This window comes from Choristoneura fumiferana, chromosome 15 (assembly GCF_025370935.1).
Source record: "Choristoneura fumiferana chromosome 15, NRCan_CFum_1, whole genome shotgun sequence".
NCBI lineage: Eukaryota > Metazoa > Arthropoda > Insecta > Lepidoptera > Tortricidae > Choristoneura > Choristoneura fumiferana.
Window position 1 is genome coordinate 1,711,942 of NC_133486.1, and position 21,452 is coordinate 1,733,393.

Below are 21,452 nucleotides of genomic sequence, written 5' to 3' on the forward strand. Positions count from 1 at the left end.
CAATGTAATAGTCTCGAAAATATCGAAATTCGGAAATAAAATGCCTCGTAATCGAAATGGCGTGACCATTGGTTTTTATCGCCTAGAATTCGTTTAGGTCGACAATTCGATGAGAGAGTTGCAAGTTTACAAATGCCGGGAAATTAGGGAATCAAGGTACCATTTCGCCCTAGCAATTTGTATTCTTAAGAAATAATAAAAAGAGGAAATTGGCCATAACAATGCGGCTGGAACCCTGAAACGATTAATAAATTGTCAATAACGACGAGGGAAAACAATAACACCTTAATTCTGTAACTAATATTTAATAACATACTAATGTTACAACCCAGACTTCACTCATCAATCAGAAAACTCGAACATACGCCTGGCAACACCTACCACAGATTACGCAAATTTATGAATATTTGTGTATATACGGGTGTTACAATGCCTCAAACCTGTCATGAATGTCAAACTAAATGACAGGTCCGCCAACATACCCGATGCAATTGCCATAAACAAATAGATGTTGTGAGGACGGACCAAATGAATTAAACGTCACTTCTACTCCACACTAGATGGCGGTTTAGCGTAGTTATAGCAATGCAGGAACAATCCGGTAAGTGTTTGGACGTTAAAAATAATTATACATTACACACCCCCTCAACCGGAGAATTTTACGTCGGAGGCGAGCTGAAGAAGTAAAATTCAAGCTCGCCCTCGAGCTGATACTAGCAGTCAAGAAAACAACGTCGAAACTTACATGTGGAAACAAGAAATAACTAAGAAGTTGGCAACGAAGATGACGAAGTGACGCTGTATCCGACATCAGCAGCAGAACTCAAGTCCCCGAACTAAGAGTAAATTCGAAAGTCCTGAAACGATATGAGATCTGGTGTAACACTTGTCTAAAACGAGGAAGATGGGTAAAGAATTAACGATAAGTGGAGTGGTTGTCGATGCCCGTGGGGTCGACTAATTAAATCATAAGTCGAGAATTAACTAGACCGCATTGTTTATTTAATTCTCCACCTATTACAAATATCTACTTAAAACGAACTGGTATATCCTTGCTCCTTAGATAGGAAGCAAGGGAGGTAAATAAGTAATATGGAGGGTCGTCTCCCTCCTGGTAAGGGGAAGACGTATGAAATCATGGGTTGGGGATTAAGCTGCCTAACGTTAAACGGCTTACTTAATCCTCTTGCCACTACTACTTAAGACTAAAGTATAGTAAATCCGAATTTCCACCATGATGATATTATGAGCGCCTTCGCTAATACGTTTTTGGATAAAGGCCTGCTTCATGTGAAAATTATTCACCATAGAAACTCTTTGCCCTGCGTGGAATTAAGAGACAACAAACAAGCGTTAGTGTACCAAGAAATGTTTGCTAGTATGATAATCTGTTGAAATTTCCGAATTTTGTGCTGAAAGACCAAAACTAAAACAAGCGTATTAGGTGCAGAACCTCCAAACAAGTTGTGGGACAGCAGTTTCCCGTATCGCAGCCTAGAGTCACCACCCGCTCTAGTAGAAGTGTAGGCTTACGTAAGGTGTCACTACCCGCACCGGTGAAGGCTTATTTCCCGCTGGACAGGGTGAGCTATCAGGGAGAAACAACTTATATAAAGGTACTAGAGAATTTTGAAAAGAGAGGTGAAAATATGATAACGCCAAATTTCAAAAGGATTCCTGAAACAAACAAACACTCGAAGATCCAAGCGACTATATTAAAGTAGAGAAAACATCCGAAACTGAATGACGCTTAAACTATGACTAGGATTCCCGGCCCAGAATCTCAAGTCCTGCAATTACCTTGGCATCGATTGATTCCGCGTGGCCGACGCTGGAGACAATCGCATCGAGACCTACGGTAAAGCAGCAAAATAGTCATTAAGTTTACCAATGATGGTTAAAAGTGGAACGTATAAGTAATAAGTTTTGGGGACTACTGAGTCCCAGGTTAGCGAACGGGTCATCTTCTCCTATATTAGGCCATATGTTTTTACCAGTCACTGTTGGTGATAAAACAGCAACAGTGAAATTTTATGTAATACCAGACGTACCTACCAAACTATTGTTGGGAATTAACTTCTGGAAGGCGTTTAACATAGCTCCAGACGTATTATCCTTAATAAGTAATGACTATGTGATGCCGAATGAAAGTAACATTGATGCACTCACCTCTGAAGTGAGATTTTTACAAGGTTTAGATTCACTATCGTACGATGATCAACTTCATGCTGAGGACATCCTTAAGCAATTCGAAACCATTTCCTCCGAAAAGAAAGGCTTAGGACGGACTCATCTGCTTACTCATACCATTGACACCGGTGACGCAAAACCCATAAAGCAGCGCTTCTACATGCTCTCGCCTTACAAACTTGCCGAATTAAACAAGCAGTTAGACGAAATGCTTCAACTGGATGTCGTCGAACCGAGCACTAGCCCGTGGAATAATCCGGTGACCATGGCTCCTAAAGCGGATGGTACCCTACGGTTCTGCCTGGACAGTAGGAAATTAAACGAGGTCTCGAAACATGACGCGTACCCTTTACCTCTAATTAACCAAATATTAGATCAACTTGGAAACGCCAAGTTCTTATCTTCGTTAGACCTCAAGTCTGCTTTCTGGCAAATAGGACTAGATTCACATGCATCTAAGGAGAAGACCGCTTTTACGGTCCCCGGTCGTGGCTTATTTCATTTCAAAGTGATGTGCTTTGGGCTTACTTCCGCGCCGGCTACCCAACAACGCCTGATGGACATCCTGTTTGGTCCGGAGTACAATGGTCGTATTTTTATTTACCTCGATGACATCATAGTTGTCTCCGAGTCTTTTCAAGAGCATCTCACGCTACTACGTACAGTGTTCGATCGCCTTAAATTTGCTAATCTTACCATAAACTTATCAAAATGTAACTTTTTTCGTAGACAACTTAAATACTTTCGCTTTGTCACGGACGAATATGGTTTACGTACGGACCCCTACAAATCAAAGCAATAACTGACTTTTCTGTATTATTACGTCCCGTAAGGATGTTAAACGTTTCCTCGGTACACCCGCATTAAATCCATAGTCGATGAAACTGCGTAGAGTATGGAATTGTCCGTCGCGGGCGAAATGCCGAGTATGTTTCCATTATCACTTGTCAACAATAATAAACCTGGTAGTATAATGGTAATATACAGTTGAGCCGCGAGAGGCTGGGCTGCACGACCCAGCATTATGTTTTTTAATTAGGAACTTTTTGACATTCTGTAAGCTCAAAATTAATTTTGTAATTTGTACATCGTTAGGAGTTCAAAATGTCGGACTTTAAAACAACTGCCATTCGATTTGGTTTGAATCCTCTTGCTTGGTTTCAAAATGAACTAATTGGATACAATTTGTGGCAACCTTGTTGCATATGCATAGCAGGCTGGAAAGGTAGGTATAATATTTTTGGCTAGAATGATCTTTGTCATTGTTGACACATTAGATTCGTTCCTAGAAGCTTGAGACATTACACATATTTCTAACTCCAACCGGAATTATTATTATCACCGATAGTCCGATAAGATCCTCAAAGTGCACTGAACACGCAACCGACCGTATGGGATATGTATGTGTATATGTCAATATTAAAAACAACCTGGTGCCAAAGTAACTTAAGCGACCCCCACAGTTGACCACCCTTGCCGATAATTTGGTGTAGTCATGCGCGAAATACTTCACTTAAAAGAAAAGAATGATATGCTTCTTTCCTTCACTGTGAAGTATATCACTCATTTAGTTCACTAGTTCAATTCAGTTCAGTAACTCAAAAGATCCATCTACTGAGTTGATACAGTCGCACGTGTTTCTTTCACGGAACTATTGAAGTACTTATTGAGTCATTTTGCCATGATGCCATGTTACAAATCACGATGCCAAAAATAGTTGCCTTTCATGCTTTTTATTTTATTTCAAAGAATACTTTTTTAAGTAGTAATTAGCATGGATGTTAATTTTTTTTTACATCTTAAAGGAGTAGGACTATTAATACTATAGTACAGACATAACTAGGCTTCTAGGTATACAAAAAATGACGGAGCCAAGTTAGAGTTGTAATGTAAATTCACCACCTGCTAAAATTTATTCCTTACTTCTCCATTCATTCCATTGTAAAGGTTGCCTGGAATAGATCGCACTGAAGCTATGTATATACTTGTGTTATCTGTACTGCTTGCTTACTGTGTTGGTGTGCAATAATTAAAGAGTTATTGTATTGTATTGTAGTGCCAGCCTAAAATAATGCAGTGCGCACGTATTGGAATTTCAAAATTATTTTTTTGAGTAGTATAGATACTTACAAAATATTCTCTACCACGATCTACCGATTTTAATTCAATGATTTCGTACCACAGATTTCCCTTCATACTTGACCAGGCTTAGGACTGACAATCTATTTTAACATTACCGTAGACTTAAAAAGTTTAAATGAAATTAATTCGTATTAATGAAATATACCTGCTATTGTCAAACTAGATTGGCGTATTTAAAGATCTGTGATATGTACAATGATTCGAATTTACAATATTTACATTTACGTACATTACTATTTACATATTTATATACACTATTTACAAAATAAAGCTTTATTTTAGATGTTGCAGCTTATAAATAAAAGTTGCGAAACTTTTTTACTTGTGAGCCGTCTCCGTCGCTCTGTTAAGATGTTTCCTGCTTTGGAGAAAATACGTTCACAGGGAACAGAAGTGGCCACCAAATTCAGCCTCTTTAACATGAAGTTGTATAATCTAGGGTATACAACGCGGCGTTCATGCCACCATGCGAACGGTTCACTAGTCCGAGAAAGCATTGGCTCTTGCATATACTTCTCGAACTCTACTATACCAGCGGCAGTTGGGTTTGTTGGCACCAATTTTTTCACTTTAAGGTCAAACTGTTCCCACAAAGACGACGGTGTAGATTTTTGTGCCGAAGTTGACGGCTGGTTAGCTGAGTCGAGCTGACATGTCGATGCGTTTGGTGGTGGGCGCTGACGACCTACTTTCATCTTCAAGTTGTTGATCGCTCTCTCGGCAAGTGCTTTGTCCCTAAATCTTACGTCCTTAAAACGAGGATCGAGAAGGGCTGCCTCTGCATGTAGCTCAGAGTTTTCGATATGATGGAACCGCCTCTCAAGCTCTCCTAGCAGTATTTCAACCATCATACTGACTTCTAACACTGGCTGTTCCGCATCGAGAAGTTGTTTCGCGTTTACAATTAAAATTGAGCACAGGGGGATGACCTTTGATAGTGTCACGTTCTTCTCGGCGCTAATTTCAATCGTCACATCGGAGAAGATTTTGAGAATGGGCACTGCCATTTCTATTATCTGCCAGTCAGAGTTGTGCAGTATCAAATCCGGTCTCAGTACGGCTAAGGTAGCAGCTACGGCGCTCTTAACTAAAATGATGCGGCGAAACATATCATATGTCGAATTCCACCTAGTCACTACGTCTTGTTTTAGTTTCAACAGTGGCACTCCTAATTGCCGCTGCATGTCCAACAGTTTGGCTTGGGCATGCGAGCTTCTTTTAAAATACTCAACAACATTTTTTACTCTGCTGGTGGTTGTTGAGATGGCTGCAAGTGCCGTCTGGACGCAGAGGTTCAATGTATGTGCGAAGCACGGCACTTTGCGCCAGCCAGCGGTTTTGATGGCAGTGGTTACATTAGCTGCATTATCACTAGCCACCGCAGTAACCCTGTGTTCGATATCCCAGTCTTGAGTAACTTTTTTCAAAAACTCGGCCAAGTTTGCTGCAGTGTGGCGTTCGGCGTATTCTACGCATCCAAGCATTGTGGATTCTAACTTGGAATCCGCAATGTAATGTGCTGTCACTGCTATAAAGCTGTCGTTATTGTCCGATGTCCAGCCGTCCGTTGTCAAACACACAGCCTGACCAGCCTGTAACTTAGTCTTAGCCTTCTCTACTTCTTTTTCATACATTTTCGGCAACAAGTTCTCCGAAAGTGTTTTTCTTGTTGGTAAAGAACGGGCAGAGCATGGAGACGAATGTTTTAAATTCCGGCTCATCGACAATCGAAAATGGGTGGTGACCTTTAGCAATCATCTTTACCAACTGCTCGTCTATTTTTTCTGCACGCCGAGGTCCTAATGGTTTCAAATTTTGAACGAAATCATTCATGGTCGGTTGAGGTGCAGGTCGACGCTGTTGAATGTTTTCTTCTGCTTTCATTTCTGTATTAGTCTCAGAGCCTGATGCGACCGGGGCAAAAACAGGGATGGTCACCGGTTGCCTCTCAGCTATCATAGGCACAGTTGGATGTTTCAGTTTCATGTGTCTATTTAAATTTCCGACATTCCCACCACTAAAACACAAAGTGTTCGCACAATATGAGCACTTTGCTCGTTTTGGATCCACTTCAGTGAAGTGGTTCCACACAGCACTTCGTTTTCTAGACGACATACTAACTAATATAGAATTATTTACAGCTAATAAAAAAAAACTACACTATTAGATATGTATCTACAACTAGTCCTAACTATTTTCACGAATATACTTATAACACACACAGACTATGATATGATAATATTTATATTTACAAAAGTTCTTATTTTAATACACGCACAAAACTGACGAATATTTCGTAAAATTAATGCGTTGCTGTATTTTTGGGAATTTGTTTCTTGTATTTTAATATAATAAATAATTAGTATTACAGGAAAGTATGTTGTTACTGGTTAACAGCCAAAAGCCAAATAAATAAATACATACTTTACTATACTGACCCAAGTGACCAATAACTTTCACGCAAAAAAAAGTTTATATTGTTCACTGGGGTCACGCAACAAAAGTTCAATTCACAGGGGTCACCACTTTAGAGGTACTGTCTTTAGGGGTGGTGAATGGAAACCAAGGTTAACCTCTATATATTAATTGTATTACTAAGTACACGAGTGTTACGCGTGTGACCGGCAAAGGACAACTGGCAAGACCGGGTCCCTCTACCTTAGGTATCACGTGACTCCGTGTACCTATAGCTAGATACCTATGTCGCTACAGGTATATTCCTCTAAATTGATTTCCCATCTCTAGATTAATTAACCCAATCCAAAGTGTTAGGCAAAATTTATGTGTAACCTAGCTTGTTAAATAAAACGATAACTATATCAACCTGTGTTCTTATTTTTACTTATCAAGTTACCTGCAGAGAATAGCCGAGTTTAGACTTGCAAGAAAAATCGTGCAAGTTGCGTCGCTCGATTGACTACTTGCTACAAACAAACTCATTTGCTTTACGGCCTCGCAATGTAATGCAACTTGCACGATTTTTCTTGCTAGTCTAAACTCGGCTAATGAAAAGCATAGTGGCTTCTCTCATAGATAAATTTGACATGCAATAACTTGCATGCAAGTTGTATTACCTACATCGCAGACTGTTTAAGGGACAACGAATTTAGTTGATCAAACAAATACAGCAATGTAGTAAAACTTGCATGCAAGTTTTCGCATAGTCTAAATGGGACTTTTGGGTCTCCCCATATCCATATACAGGGTGGCTCATTTAGATCGGTCAGTATGGGAAAGTCTAACTATAAGACATGCGAAGATCTGTTCTTAGTAACCATGTCATCGATTTTAATAACATGAAAAACTGCATTCATACATTAAAAAAAAAACATGTACTCAACTCGGGAATCGAACCCGGTCGTTTTGAAAAATAAAACATACCTTATTAAAGAATATGAAATACAATGCATATCGTGTTTTATAGTAACATTTATTGCTGATGACCTACACAACCGATATCCAAATCGAAATAATGTAAGTATGTTTTATTTTTCAAAACGACTGGGTTCGATTCCTGAACTGAGTACAGGATTTTTTTTTAATAATGAATGCAGTTTTTCTTGCTATTAAAATCGATGAAATAGTTCCTAAGAACAGATCTTCGTATTTCTTAAAATAACAGACTTTTGCCATACTGTCCGATCTAAATGAGCCATCCTGTATTCCGACAACAAATCAGACTACACGGATCAAAGAGCTGGCTTAAGCAGATCACGCAACAAACCCTGGAGGCGACCGCAGCGGTGTCTAGGTCTACACAGGTGTAGATGAAGTTGGACCACGGTAAATGGTAGTTCATCATCATCATCATCCCAGCCTATATACGTCCCACTGCTGGGCACAGGCCTCCTCTCAGAACTAAAGGGCTTGGGCTATAGTTCCCACGCGGGCCCAGTGCGGATTGGGAACTTCACACGCACCATTGAACTGCTTTGCAGGTTTGTGCAGGTTTCCTCACGATGTTTTCCTTCACCGCAAAGCTCGTGGTAAATTTCAAATGTAATTCCGCACATGAATTTCGAAAAACTCAGAGGTGCCAGCCGGGGTTTGAACCCACGACCCTCTGTTTGAGAGGCGATAGGTCAAACCACTAGGCCACCACGGCTTCATGGTAGTTAATCTCAGCATATTATTTATATTATAAATTGAGATTATAAACCACAGACTGGGATTGAATAATTTTCGGTCCATTGTCGGCTCGCATAGGTACAGATGTATTGAATAATGTTTTGTCATCGTATTTTTCTTGCTTGCTCAGCTGGAGTTTAGTGGAGAGAAAGCAAGATAAACTTATCCGACAAAATACGGAGGAACATTTTGAACATGAAACTACCGTGAGACTCACTCATATTAAATATAATGACCCGGATAACTCACGTCTTGCAGCAAGCAGCCGCTGAGTCGCGTTGCTCCGAAGACGAAGGGCTACGGATTAGCCCGAAACATGTCGAGCTAAACTCGATTTAAGACGTGAGTTATCCGGGTCATTATATTTAATATGATGGAGGAACATTATTCACTCCCTTGTTCCCCGTACATTACCAACTTACATAACCAGCACTGGGAAAGGGCAAATAATTCCTAGTCCAAAATCAGGTTTTGTACAGGGATTTTTTACTTCCCTGTACAAAAATAACGTCATGGGCCAGTTATGTACGAGGAAAGAAAATTCCTATACTACAACACGCTGTTTTGAAGTAGCAAATATTATTGCCTTGTATAGAACCAACGTCGGGGATCGGTAATGTACGAGGGAAGAGATTTCCCGTCGCAAAATGGGGTTATGTAGCAGAATTTTATCACTCTCGTTACAAATCCATAAAAACTGAATTATTACAAAAGTTTCTGGCAAAAAAGTGATTTATGGTACAAGCTATTATGGCTGACTGTACCGTTTTTAATGACCACCTCCTATCTCCATCATCAGATCAGCTCCATGGTACAATAAACTTGTATTAATTACCAAAGTTATAAAAGTATGCCAATATTTGTATATTTGTCAAATGATGCAACTATTGGTAAAGTAGTAGAGGTTTGTTACCTTTTTGGTTTTGTAACGAAAGTGATAAAATTCTGCTACAAAATCCGGTTTTGCGACGCGAAATCTCTTTCCCAATTACCAATCCCCGACGTTGGTTCTGTACAAGGCAACAATAATTACTAGTGATGTGATGTCGACATCTACAGCTGAAAGTATTAAAAAACAGTGAAAATACCTACGATGCGGAGCAGTCGTAGAATTATATACATGTATGGTAGTTTTACCATACAAATAGTTCTACGAATGCTCCGGGCCGTATTTTCACGACTTCGGATAGTGCGAAACCGCTAAGTCTTTGAGCTAACCTGCCCACAACAGACGGGCGGACATGGTGAAAGTATAAGAGGTCCGTTTTTCACTTTAAGTGCGGAACATTAAAAATTAATACATGTAACTTGCAAACATAAGCGACACATAGAGAAAGATTATGTCAAAATAAAAGAAAAGTAGGTACATTGTAAATGTCACTTGTAATAAAAATAAGTTACCTACAGTACAGTATAAAATACAAAACAACTTGCTATTTATCAAAATTTAAAGCTTCCGGGTAATCTCTTGCGCAAAATCTCTTGCTCTATAAAACTTTGTTTACTCGTATTTTCGCCTAAAAAGAAACAATATGTAAGGTTAAGGGCCTGTTTCACCAAGTTTTGTTAAGATGTCATCATAGGATAGGATATCTATCACATAGACAGTAGGAACTTATCAGAGCTTGGTGAAACACGGGGTTGGTTTTAAGGTGCTGATATACTTGAGCATACACAAACAGAACATCGAGCATTCGCCGTTCTTAAATTTGTAGAACTAAATAACGAACATCGCCAAGCATAGAGCCAAACATTGCTACGAACATTTACAAGATTATTCTAGGGAAAACGCGACCGGTGTGGCGTGCGGAAGTTGCGGGCGTAGAGGGACGGCGGCGAAACAGTGACAAAATTGCTCGGTCGGAAAAAAGTTCCAAGCAAAACCGACGTTTCGCTTGAACAGCTAACTTTGGGGGCGGCAGACGTGAACTTGCCTTCGAAATCCAAAAGCTTAATAGTTACTTGACCTGAAATGTATATTTCAGAACTAAATTATTGTTATTATTATTTTAAAATTTATGACGGTGGAAGCATTCTACACTTCCACTGAACGTAGATATAGTTTAGATATAGTTAGTGTTTAGTATTGTAACTAAGGGACCCCATACATCCCTGTATTTTTTATTATTATTATTTGTTGTATTTTTTTTTGTTAATTGTATAATATAGTTTTTAAGTATTTTATTTGTAATTATATTACTTATTATGAAAAAATTACTTTCTGCCAAGTTTCTTGCGGCGCATTCTTCTTGGCAATGATGGTCTTTCCGAAAGCGCTGGTAGTTTAAAAAAATGACGTGTAAAAGTGCCCATTGCGGCCTATTTACTGAATAAATCATTTGAATTTTGTTTTTTTTTTTAATTTGAATTTGAACACTCGCTCGAACGCTCAATGCTCGAATGTATCAGCAACAAGTCTGTTAAATGCACAGGGGTAAGTAATAAATTAATGGAAGGAATAAAATTGTCAATGGGACATATCACGAGTTACATTAAAAAAATAGATTGTCACTGCCTATTGGTAAAGCACTCACTTCTTGATGCAGGGCATGCCCTCGATATGCTCCTCAGCGGTGAGGTACACGCACTGCGTCTCCGGGAACCCGAGGAGTTCTGCCACCAGGTTCATCTCCTTGTAGTGTGGCCGCGCACGCAGGATCTACACAACAAAAGTAAACGTAGCCGCTGGGACATGGCGTAGAGTAGTGGGGGAGGGGAGGTCGGCACTTTAGGGGGCGACAAAGTTCCATAATAATTAATACTGAATAATCAGAGATGGGCAAAATACGTTATGAAATGTATTTAAATGCGAAATATAAATACTTTGACTTTTTTTTATTTAAATACCTACTAAATACAAAATAATGTATTTCCAAAATACTTTAGTAAAATAAAATATTTTTAGTTTTAAATTGTTCACTTCATCAATTAATTAACAAATTTTAACAAAAAAAATTCTAAGGATTTCGTATTATGTAGGGAATATTCCAATTTTAGGTGTAAATAAGTAGACAAATATGACTACGAAATATGATTCAATCAATCTGTAGTTTTTATTTAGCTTTCTTATAATCACATGACATAATACAACATGCTTGTCTGTCTCCATGGCTCTCCTCCTCGTGTTGCCAGCCAGACTCTACATAACAATCAATCTCTTACCCCTTTACTTTCAAGCAACGCAAACATTAAAAACTTAATTGGTTTCATAATCTTGAAGATAACTAGGTTTCTGAACCAGTCTACCAGTTCTGCTTCTAAATTCTGAATTTTCATTAATACTATACTGATTTTCTAGTGAAGCATGGTCATTCTGCTGTGAAACATAGTCATCTTCTCTCCTATCACCATCTCTATCATTGCTATTCAACACAGATTGTTCTACATCAAAATTGTTGTATTTGTTCTTCTGTATATACACATGATTTACATATTTGAATACATTTTGGTAGGTCGAGTTCAGACTCCTTAAGTAGTCTTCTACTATATGTTTCTTCTTGATACCTCTTATCATTTGATCTTTTATTAAGCTGTCACGTAGCATCCCAAAATTACAATTAGAACTTAAAGTTCTCAACGTGTTAACATACTCGTCAAAGGTTTCACCTTCATTCATTTTGCGGCGAAAAAATATATTTCTATTGATGCTCTCATTGCTCAGTGACAAGAAATAATTTGAAAAATTTTCTACGAGCTGGTCATAGTTTTTGATTTCCTCTGTGTCAAAATTATTATATATTTCTATGCATTCCTCGCCTATGCAATGAAGAAACAAGGCAATTTTACCATCATCTTCTAGTTTCTTCGCCCCGGACGCAGTAAAATAAATTTTATACCTTTGTATCCATTTCTTAAAATTATCTGCCGGATTGCCTTGTAACGACAATGGCGGAGGCGGCTTAAGCGTTTCCATTTTCTTGCGATTTACTTAAGTTTGCTTTTCTCAAATATCTGTTCGTTTCCGTGCTGCGCCATGTAAATAAGTACACAAATATAATATGATTCAATCAATCTGTATTTCTGATAATCACATGACATAATACAACATGCTTGTCTGTCTCCATCGCTCTCCTCCTCGTGTTGCCAGACTCTATATAACAATCAATCTCTTACACATTAGGTATATTTTATACCTTAGGCTGCTATTTACTCTAAAACTTAACCGTTATAGTTTTCCTTGTAAGTTTGATATACTACCATCCTGAATTTTTTCAAATTTTCGTAAAATCGTTTTAGCAACCCCCTAATGGTTTTAAAAGACCTATCCCACGATACCTATCCACACTACAAGATTGGATGAGAAAAAAAAACATCCCCCCTTTACGACTATGGGAGGTACTCTAAAAAATTTTTTTTTTTATTGTACCACTTTGTCGGCATAGTTTACAAATATATTTTTGCAAAATTACAGCTTTCTAGCATTGATAGTCCCTGAGCAAAGCCGCGGACGGACAGACAAACAGACATTGCGAAACTATAAGGTTTCCGTTTTGCAATTTTGGCCACGGAACCCTAAAAAGCATTTCTACCGCAGAGCTAGGCAGGCAGGCATTTCAGGAATACCATCTTTACTGTGGGGTATTTATTTAATGATTGTAGGCAGTACATCATCATCCTTCAAATATTGCAGCGATTCCAGGTCAATGGTGGTGTTTGCATTTGCACTATCATCAGCTAGTGAGGAATCTAAATCATCATGGAACATATACTTAGTAGGATTTTTATTTCTTCCTTGTGCGATTCTGATTGAGATAAAGTAAGTATGTACATCTTTATATGATCATTTTTAAATTTTCTTACCTCTGCAAGGAACAATTCCTTTATGTGTTCTCTACTTCCATTTGGCACCCATTTTAATTTAAAAAAAGGATATGACACCGAAAATGCTTTTTTAGATATCTTATTTATTATTCTGAATAATATCTTGATAACACCTGAAACTTGAGTGAAAGCAATCACTACCGCCCACAAGTTGAGTTACGGCGTTGTCGGCCCCTTGAGAAAAAAACAGGCGTGTTTTTTAAAGATCCTTACCTTGTACCGGTTTATGTTTTATGTCAGATGGCATGCAGTGACAAGGTAGTAAAGTGTAAAGGTATCTTTGACCCTGTACCTCAGTGGCGACGTCCTTCCTGTCGTCGATGGGCGGCATGTTCCAGAAGACAAAGCCGACGATGGTTTCGTTGCGGATGTAGCACAAAAGACCGCGCATGTAACGCGCCTTATACTCCGCCGCGCTGGAACACACCATCTATTGTTACCACGCTATCAGCAACTCGGGAAGGCGTAGTGGCCGAGTGGTAAGACCTACGGCCTCACATGCAGACGATCGTGGGTTCAAACCCCGACTCGCATCTCTGAGTATTTCGGAATAGGTATATGAGCGAAATTACATTAGAAATTTACCACGAGCTTTACGCAAGGAAAACATCTTGAGGAAACCTCTACAAAACTGCGAAGCAATTCAATGGTGTGTGTGAAGTTCCCAATCGCACTGTGCCAGCCCTCTCATTTTGAAAGGAGGCCTGTGGACAGCCATGGGACGTATACAGGATGTAACATTCAAATCGGTCGGTACGCCAACCCTGCTGCCTACTCAATACATGCCATATGTACAACTGAATCATGAAATACTCTTTGTAGCAGGGATAGCTGGTCTTCTTCTTGTCCTTCTCCGGAGGCAAGTCCTCGGCGCGGCACGGCTTGAACAGCGCGATGATCGGCATGCAGGCTCCCACTTCACCAACCACCTGTGATCATAAACAGTCAATCATATCAGCCGCAGGGTGTACACTGTTGACCATAGGTCTTCTCATAGATCTCCAGCTGCTTCGATTCGAAGCGGCCTGCATCTACCGTGTACCGTGCTTGCACCGTCCGCTTCAAGCGAAACTTCTTTCAACGCACGACTAAAATATGGAACCAGCTTCCTGGGAAAGTGTTTCCGGAGCGGTACAGCTTAGGGATCTTTAAAAAACGAGCCTATCAGTCTCTTAAAGGGCCGGCAACGCACTGTGATACCCCTCGTGTTGGCAGGTGTCCATGGGCGGCGGTGATTGCTTCCCATCACGTGACCCGCATGCTCGATAAAAAAAGAGGGGGAAAACGAGCATGCGGGGTATCACTACAGATGTGCAAGTTGCGGAAAGTTTCCAAAAAGTTGGAAAAATTCTGGGAATATTCTGGAAATTTTCACAAGAAATATTGGAAATTAAAATTTAAGAAACTGAAAGTCCATCCCCATACAAAATTATGAGAAGTTTCGGAAATTTTTCTATATGATAAATTCCGCAATTTTGGAAAGTTTCCTTTGGCACATCAGTAGGTATCACAGGTGCGTTACCGGCCCTTTGAGAGACTGATAGGGTCGTTTTTTAAAGATCTCTAAGTTGTACCGCTATATATATAAAAAAAACTTGCGGCTTTGACCAGGTCATCCGTCCATCTCATTAGTGGACGTTCTAAGCTGCACTTGCTGATCCACGCTCCCCGTTCGAGAACTTTTCGGCCCCAACGGCCATCTGTTCTCCGTGCTATATGCCTGCCTGTTACAACTTCAACGAGCTAACTTGGCTATGTCGGTGACCCTCGTTCTATGCCAAGTATATTCTCATTCCTAGTCACGTGAGGATGCGCTAGCTGATAAATAATAGTATATTGTGTCTTAAGGGCGGTAAATAAGGAATTACGAACGAGAGTCTATTAGAAGCCCGAAGTCGAAAACTGAGGGCTTTAATGAGTCGATGTTCGTAATTCTAGTACCGCCCGTGCGACATACAATGTTTTTCATCACATTTGCGAGTAAAATTGTATATTTGTAAAAGAAAAACTAATATTTTTTTCAAAAATTGCCGATACCGCTAACTGCGCTCTTGGCAGCGCCAGCTTCCCCCCCCCCCCCCCTAATATTAGTATGGATGGTAGCACTAGTCACCTGCATCTGTATGGCGTCGTCCAGCTTGAGCCAGTAGGTGGGCTCTATGTTGCAAGGCTCCCAGTAGCCGGTCATGTTGGCGCCGGCGATGGTCCCCTGGTCGTAAGCGTTGGCGTAATGCTCGAGGCGCATGCGCGTGTCCTTCCATTGGGAGTAGTAGCTCGCTCCGTCTCCGGCCTAGCAAAGGACATATATCATGCATGCTGGTAGCTGAACGGATGTTGCCCTGAAGATGAGCTCTGGTTGAGTTCGAAACGCGTCGGTGTAGTGTGGCGGTGGAGGAGCTGCATGAATACATTTCGTCACTACTAAGAAAAACTCGTACCTTTATGATCATTACGTCAAGGTTCAATTTTGTTGACATATTGATTTTAGATACGAGATTTTTTCAAAGTAGTGACGGTTTGTTGCATAGACGTAGCTATCACAAGGTCGCGGGTGAGCAAAGTAATTGTTTATAGGTCAATCATACATAGGTAATAGGTAGTGCCACGAGAGTTGAAGTGAATGAACACGCACAGCGACACGAAGAGCTAATTGCATAAAAGGAGAATGAATGAGTGTGAAACTACCGTGAGACTCACTCATTATACCTAAATATATTGACCCGGATAACTCACGTCTTAAATCGAAACATGTCGAGCTAAACTCGATTTAAGCCGTGAGTTATCCGGGTCAATATATTTAATATAATGAATGAGTGATCAGTGAATGTCAAAATCCCGCTGTCATACAAGAAAATGTTCTCGTGCGCGTGACCTCAACTCTGGTGGCACTGCCTATACGAGGCAACACGGACCACATAAAGATGTTTGCGCGCTTCCAGCTCTGTATTGACCATGATGCCGCCGTTGATGGGATCGTGCTCCAAGTTCGAAGCCTCTGCTATCTCCACTCGCGCTTTGGTGCCGACGCACACAAATGCCTGTGAATAGATGGACTAATCAATTTTTCTCAAACATGACATGAAATCTTGACGTTGTGTTACAAATAATAGGCCGAGAAGTACCGCGCTGCAGGCGCTGCGGCTCAGCTGCGTGCGCGCGGTCACTCTAGCGGCCTGCAAAGAGATTTCATACAACTTTGCAGGCCGCTGGCCGGCAATGCGACCGTCTTTTGTTTCAACGCGCGCTCTGCGACACGCACGCGGCCCACGCCCAGCACCACCACCCGCAGCCGCCGCCAGCAGCCAGCGCGACACGCGCGTGCACAACAGGGTGACCAGACTATAGCGTCCCGCCAGCTTCATTTCTTGTTTTTATTTTATTTTATTTCATGTAATGTTTGAGAAAAGCACTATACAAGCCTCGGCCGGAACCTGGGGTTGCCGGGCTCGCATCCCTATCCTATATCTGCTTGGCCGGCAACCCCCTACTTCCCGGCCTCTACAGTAATGTACTATTTTAATGTAGCTGGTTGACAGGTAACGTAACGTCTCCTGAGTTACTTATTAAAAGTATGATTTTACATTTTATGGGGTAAAAATCCACTAAAAGTTAGGAATTGTGACAGTTTTAAGGCAATTGAAGGTTGCAGGTAGGACTTGTGCAAGGTCCCCGTGTTTGCTGCCATAGCAGCAGTGCTTGCACTGTTGTGTTTGAGAGTAAGACAGCCGGTGAAATTACTAACAAGGTATGCAGGCCTCTAGGTCTGGCAACCTCTCTTTACCTCTTTTGTGTTGCAGATGTTTATGGGCGGTGGTGATGTCTTACCATCAGGAGACCCACTTGCTCGATTGTCATCCAGTCGAATAAAAAAAAACCTCCATAACTCATCTCTTAAGCATGCTTATACTAGTCAGTGATTTTATACTAACAGCGTTTTTTTTTTAGGAAAGACCATCATTGCTAAGAAGAATGCGCCGCAAGAGTTGGCAGAAAGTAATTTTTCCAAAACAAAAATTCTAATACAATCTTATCTTTAAAAATTAATCTACACAACGTGCTCTATCGAAGACGTCTTTCTAGTATTTTCAGTCAATTTTATACTGTAAACATTTAAAGACTATTTAGCTTCAACCGTTTGGCTGTTAAACCTGTGTGACACCCGACAGACAGACTGACATTGAGTGACGCCGTTACGTTTTCCACCATTCGGATACGGAACCCATATTAATTCAACGTACCAGAAAAATGCTTAAAGATTAAACTTCAGTTTCAAACTCACATAGTCGGTGACGTAAGAATTGCCGTTGTTCAGAGTCAACTCCAGTCGTCCGTCCTTCGAGATGAACGCGTCGTGCGGCGTCGCTGTGGTCAATCAGAAAAGGGCAAAATAATAATTCACCATAACCATTTTTATCATTCGAGGTAATGAATATTCGATGAAATTAAAAAATAGGAAACGATCACTTTTACCACTAATACCCAGTATACCAGTTTCTGCTGCTGCTGCTCCTCGGAAATGAGGCTCTTATGTCCAAAAGGCGACTTAACTTCATTAAAACTACCCCAGTAACTTTCTGAAATCTTCCGGAAAAATTTGAAAACAACAGGATGTCTTTTCTTTTCTATCTTAACACGATCCCGTTCTACAGCATAATGAATGAAGAACACCTACTTTTCGGCATCGTCTTGACTCCTTGGCACCTGATCTTCTCCGCCGCCCACTCCCCGAGATACTCTGGTATGATGTTGGACAGTATACCACCGTCCTTGTACATCATCACTATCTCTATTGGCTCCTTCTCCACGTCCTCTTTTGGCATATTGTCTAAAAAAAAATGTTTGTGTTAAACTGAATAAACTGATTAGAATACAATTTGAAAGTACCGTTAACGTTATCACATCAGTATAGTCACCAGGACCAATATGTAACACAGCGAAGTGTGCATAAATATCTGACACGTACGACTCTATTATTCTAGGGCCATTAGGATGTCAGATATTTTTGCCTACTCCGTTGTGGCAGATATTAATGCAGGTGACTGTACCTATAGTTAATAAATATAATTATAAGTCAATCTATGTAGCAGGTTAACATAAAATATTTTTCACTTCTCATGCTCGTAAAGTTTGTGTTTATGCTGGATCTAGGCGACATAAAATTACTTTTTATGATCTAGTGCATAAAATAAAATCTTTGTCTAAGACCAACTTCAGACCAAGGTAATCAGGTGTCAACACCCACAAACAAAAAAGTTTGGGTATATTTTTTAAATAATTTTTCAAAAGGAATTATTATAATAATGCATAAAAAATAAAAGGTACATAGAAAGTGAATAGGTAATTGTTTACCCTGTTGCTATTTAATTTCCTCGCCATCGAAGTGAAAAGCAGTGTGCAAAACTCGAGCATTTAACCCATTTTCCCCTCGACGTGTCTATCCACCCTCGCCGTACCGGCTCGGGTGGCTATATGAACGCCTCGGGTAAAATAGCTCGTTTTGTGCTCTTGTTGTACAATCTACTATTCAATTAAAATACAAAACTTTCATGCTGAAGATTGTGAAACGAGTTTCCGTGGAAATATTTAGATTATCCATTCGGTTACTTTTTGCGATGTGGTGTAGTTAGAAATTAATGAAAATTCGTCGTTCTGTGTCTCTTAAATAATAAAATCTTATTTTTTTATGTAGCCCGTAATATGTACCCCTGCTGGGCAAAGGCCAGCTCTCCTTTTCCTCCAACACTCATTCTCTATTCTTATCGATTTTTATTATTGGTATAAGCTGAGCCTAAGTTTAGTAACTGATCTCGTCAGCCGTCTTACAGTGGAACAGAGGGATAAGAGAAGAATTGACATTTTATACAACTTTGTTAGTTTTGTTACTTACCAAGATATTAAGTGTTTTGATAATTTTGACCACAACAATTGCTCATATATTTCAGCTGCTAACTGTATGTATAAAATTAAAATATGCTGACCCCAGGATGTTAGCACCAACTACCCTGTCACGGAAGCCCTCATTGCATACGTCCACTTACTCATCTTCGCGAGATACCACGCCAGTTCGCAGCCCAGCACGCCTCCGCCTATGATGGTGACGTGCTTGGCGTCCTTGACCCGCCGGTATGCCACCTCCAAGTCCCGCACCGTCCGGAGCGTGCACACCCTCTCCCGCACTGGCTTCGGCGCTATGCGGAAGATGTCCAGGTTCTTGGCCTTGGAACCTGTGAGAACAAGCATTATTGTCTAACACACTTGGAATTAGAATCGTTTTTACAGTACCCGGCCATAAAGATTGCACATCGGTCTTTGGAAAGAGCCTCGGCTCATTTCGGCTTCGTAGAGCTATCGTCATATAGCACCCACCAAACCGAACAAACGTACCTACCAAATTTCAAGTAAATCCGACCACTAGAAGCCTAAAAGTGGGTAAAATTTCACTCGCAAGATTTGACGATAACTTGTAAGAACTTAAAGAACAATTTAAGTTTCAAACCACAGAAGACCCGAGACCACATGCTATCACTTTCTTGCCACATACCCTTAAGTATCGGGTCTTCAATATATCGTCTCATTTCTTTAATATCTATACACACACAACGGCACACTGATATATAGAGCCACACTGATGTCACCCAAGTATCCCTTTAAAAATGAATGCATGATCTCTAACCTATCGCCAACAGGCACCGCTCATAGTACATCGGCTGTTCGCCGCTCAAAGTCTTTACGTAGACGACATGGTTTTCGGCGTCGAGCCGCGTGACGCAGTAGCCTGTCGCCGCCGCCACAGCCGGTCCGATCTTTTTACGGTAGAAGACCACCGGGTCCAAATATGATGTGCATGGAGTGTAGAACATTCTGGAAAATAGCTAATTCTATATTAGATTGTTACCCAGGCTAATAAGGCTAGAAACTAAAGCGCAGATCAGTGAGTTACGAGGGGGGGTGCATATTCAAGTCTAAATTAAAATACCTACGGTTAAAATGCCGATGTTCAAAAAATATCGATAGCCAATATATCTAATGAGTAAATATATCTAAGTTGTAAATGTCAACATATTTGAAAGTCGAAAATTAAAATATCGTGCATGCAATTATTGCTCCTTTCTCTTAATAGCATTTATTTTACATAATTAACTTTTTGTCGTTGTTGTGGTCACAATTTTAACCTAACCGAACCAAATATTTTTGGTAATTCATGTTCAATAGGTTCGATTAGGTTAATATAGCGTCAAGGCGCGGCGCGAAGCGCCTCAACTGAGTGAAATAGGAGCTCTGCGAAGCGGAATTCCGTCGACCGTGTCACGTGATAGTTCATACATAGGATATTCGATACTCTGTACTTCCACTCATTATGCTTCGGCTGCGGCAGAGAACGAAATGGGAAACGTGGCCCTGGGGGGATTTAGGAAAAAAACGACTTACAACCTTACAATTTGCGGCCTCTTTACGCATTTTAGTTTTCTTTTAAAATTTCTTAAACTAACATTTCTCGTAATTTCTTCTTGTAAATTATTCTTATGTGAGATTTGCGAGAAACTTTTTCTTTCGATGTCACTTTTGTACTTAAATAAATATAGTTTCGATATATTGGACGTAGGTTATCTAACCATTCGACAATATAAACTTTCGTTATTTCAATTTTCGATATTCAAATATGTAACCGGAGATAAGAGGTGCCTCAGAATGCAGCTTTGGAGACGCAGCTGCAGCTTTTATACTCTAAAAGACACGTGTTGCTTCACCCCTCTACTAATTGGCGGAACCCCTCAAGATCACGTAAGTAGTTGGAGTTACGTGACTCTTTGAATGAATCTGTTCTCGAAACGCGAACAAGATTCGTCAAATGAGGCGTTACTAATTATCCAGCGAATCAGGGTAAACAATGCTGCGTGATTTTAGGGTTCCTTAACTAGGTACGTGTCATAACTCCTATCTATATATATAAAAGAAAGTCGTGTTAGTTACACCACTTATAACTCAAGAACGGCAGAACATATTTGGCTGAAAATTGGTAGGGAGGTAGCTTAGAGCCAGGAGACGGACATAGGCTACTTTTTATCCCGATATTCCCACGGGATAGGGATAAAATCTCGAAATAACAACCGCTGGGTTTAGAGTCATGAAATTTGGTATGTAGGTAGTTGGATGTCTGAAATAACACATAG

At 40.2% G+C, this 21,452-nt stretch overlaps 2 protein-coding genes across 2 annotated transcripts in view; both read right to left on the reverse strand.

Annotated features, from left to right (window-relative positions):
- Positions 1–3,591: 3,591 nt before the first annotated feature.
- The window catches only part of LOC141435546 (E3 SUMO-protein ligase ZBED1-like), a 138,072-nt gene continuing 120,211 nt past the window's right edge, over positions 3,592–21,452 (reverse strand). Inside the window, exon 2 of the mRNA XM_074098254.1 lies at positions 3,592–6,755. Within this exon, the coding sequence (XP_073954355.1) occupies positions 4,611–6,053 (1,443 nt within the window). The 5' untranslated portion in view covers positions 6,054–6,755 and the 3' untranslated portion in view covers positions 3,592–4,610. The remainder of the gene's footprint in view (positions 6,756–21,452) is intronic.
- The window catches only part of LOC141435544 (apoptosis-inducing factor 1, mitochondrial-like), a 28,749-nt gene continuing 17,121 nt past the window's right edge, over positions 9,825–21,452 (reverse strand). Inside the window, exons 7-16 of the mRNA XM_074098250.1 lie at positions 19,955–20,142; positions 19,320–19,505; positions 17,954–18,106; positions 17,561–17,643; positions 16,194–16,319; positions 15,395–15,571; positions 14,095–14,210; positions 13,574–13,697; positions 10,995–11,119; positions 9,825–9,977 (exon numbers count right to left, since the gene is read on the reverse strand). Coding sequence (XP_073954351.1) covers positions 9,962–9,977; positions 10,995–11,119; positions 13,574–13,697; positions 14,095–14,210; positions 15,395–15,571; positions 16,194–16,319; positions 17,561–17,643; positions 17,954–18,106; positions 19,320–19,505; positions 19,955–20,142 — 1,294 coding nt within the window. The 3' untranslated portion in view covers positions 9,825–9,961. The remainder of the gene's footprint in view (positions 9,978–10,994; positions 11,120–13,573; positions 13,698–14,094; positions 14,211–15,394; positions 15,572–16,193; positions 16,320–17,560; positions 17,644–17,953; positions 18,107–19,319; positions 19,506–19,954; positions 20,143–21,452) is intronic.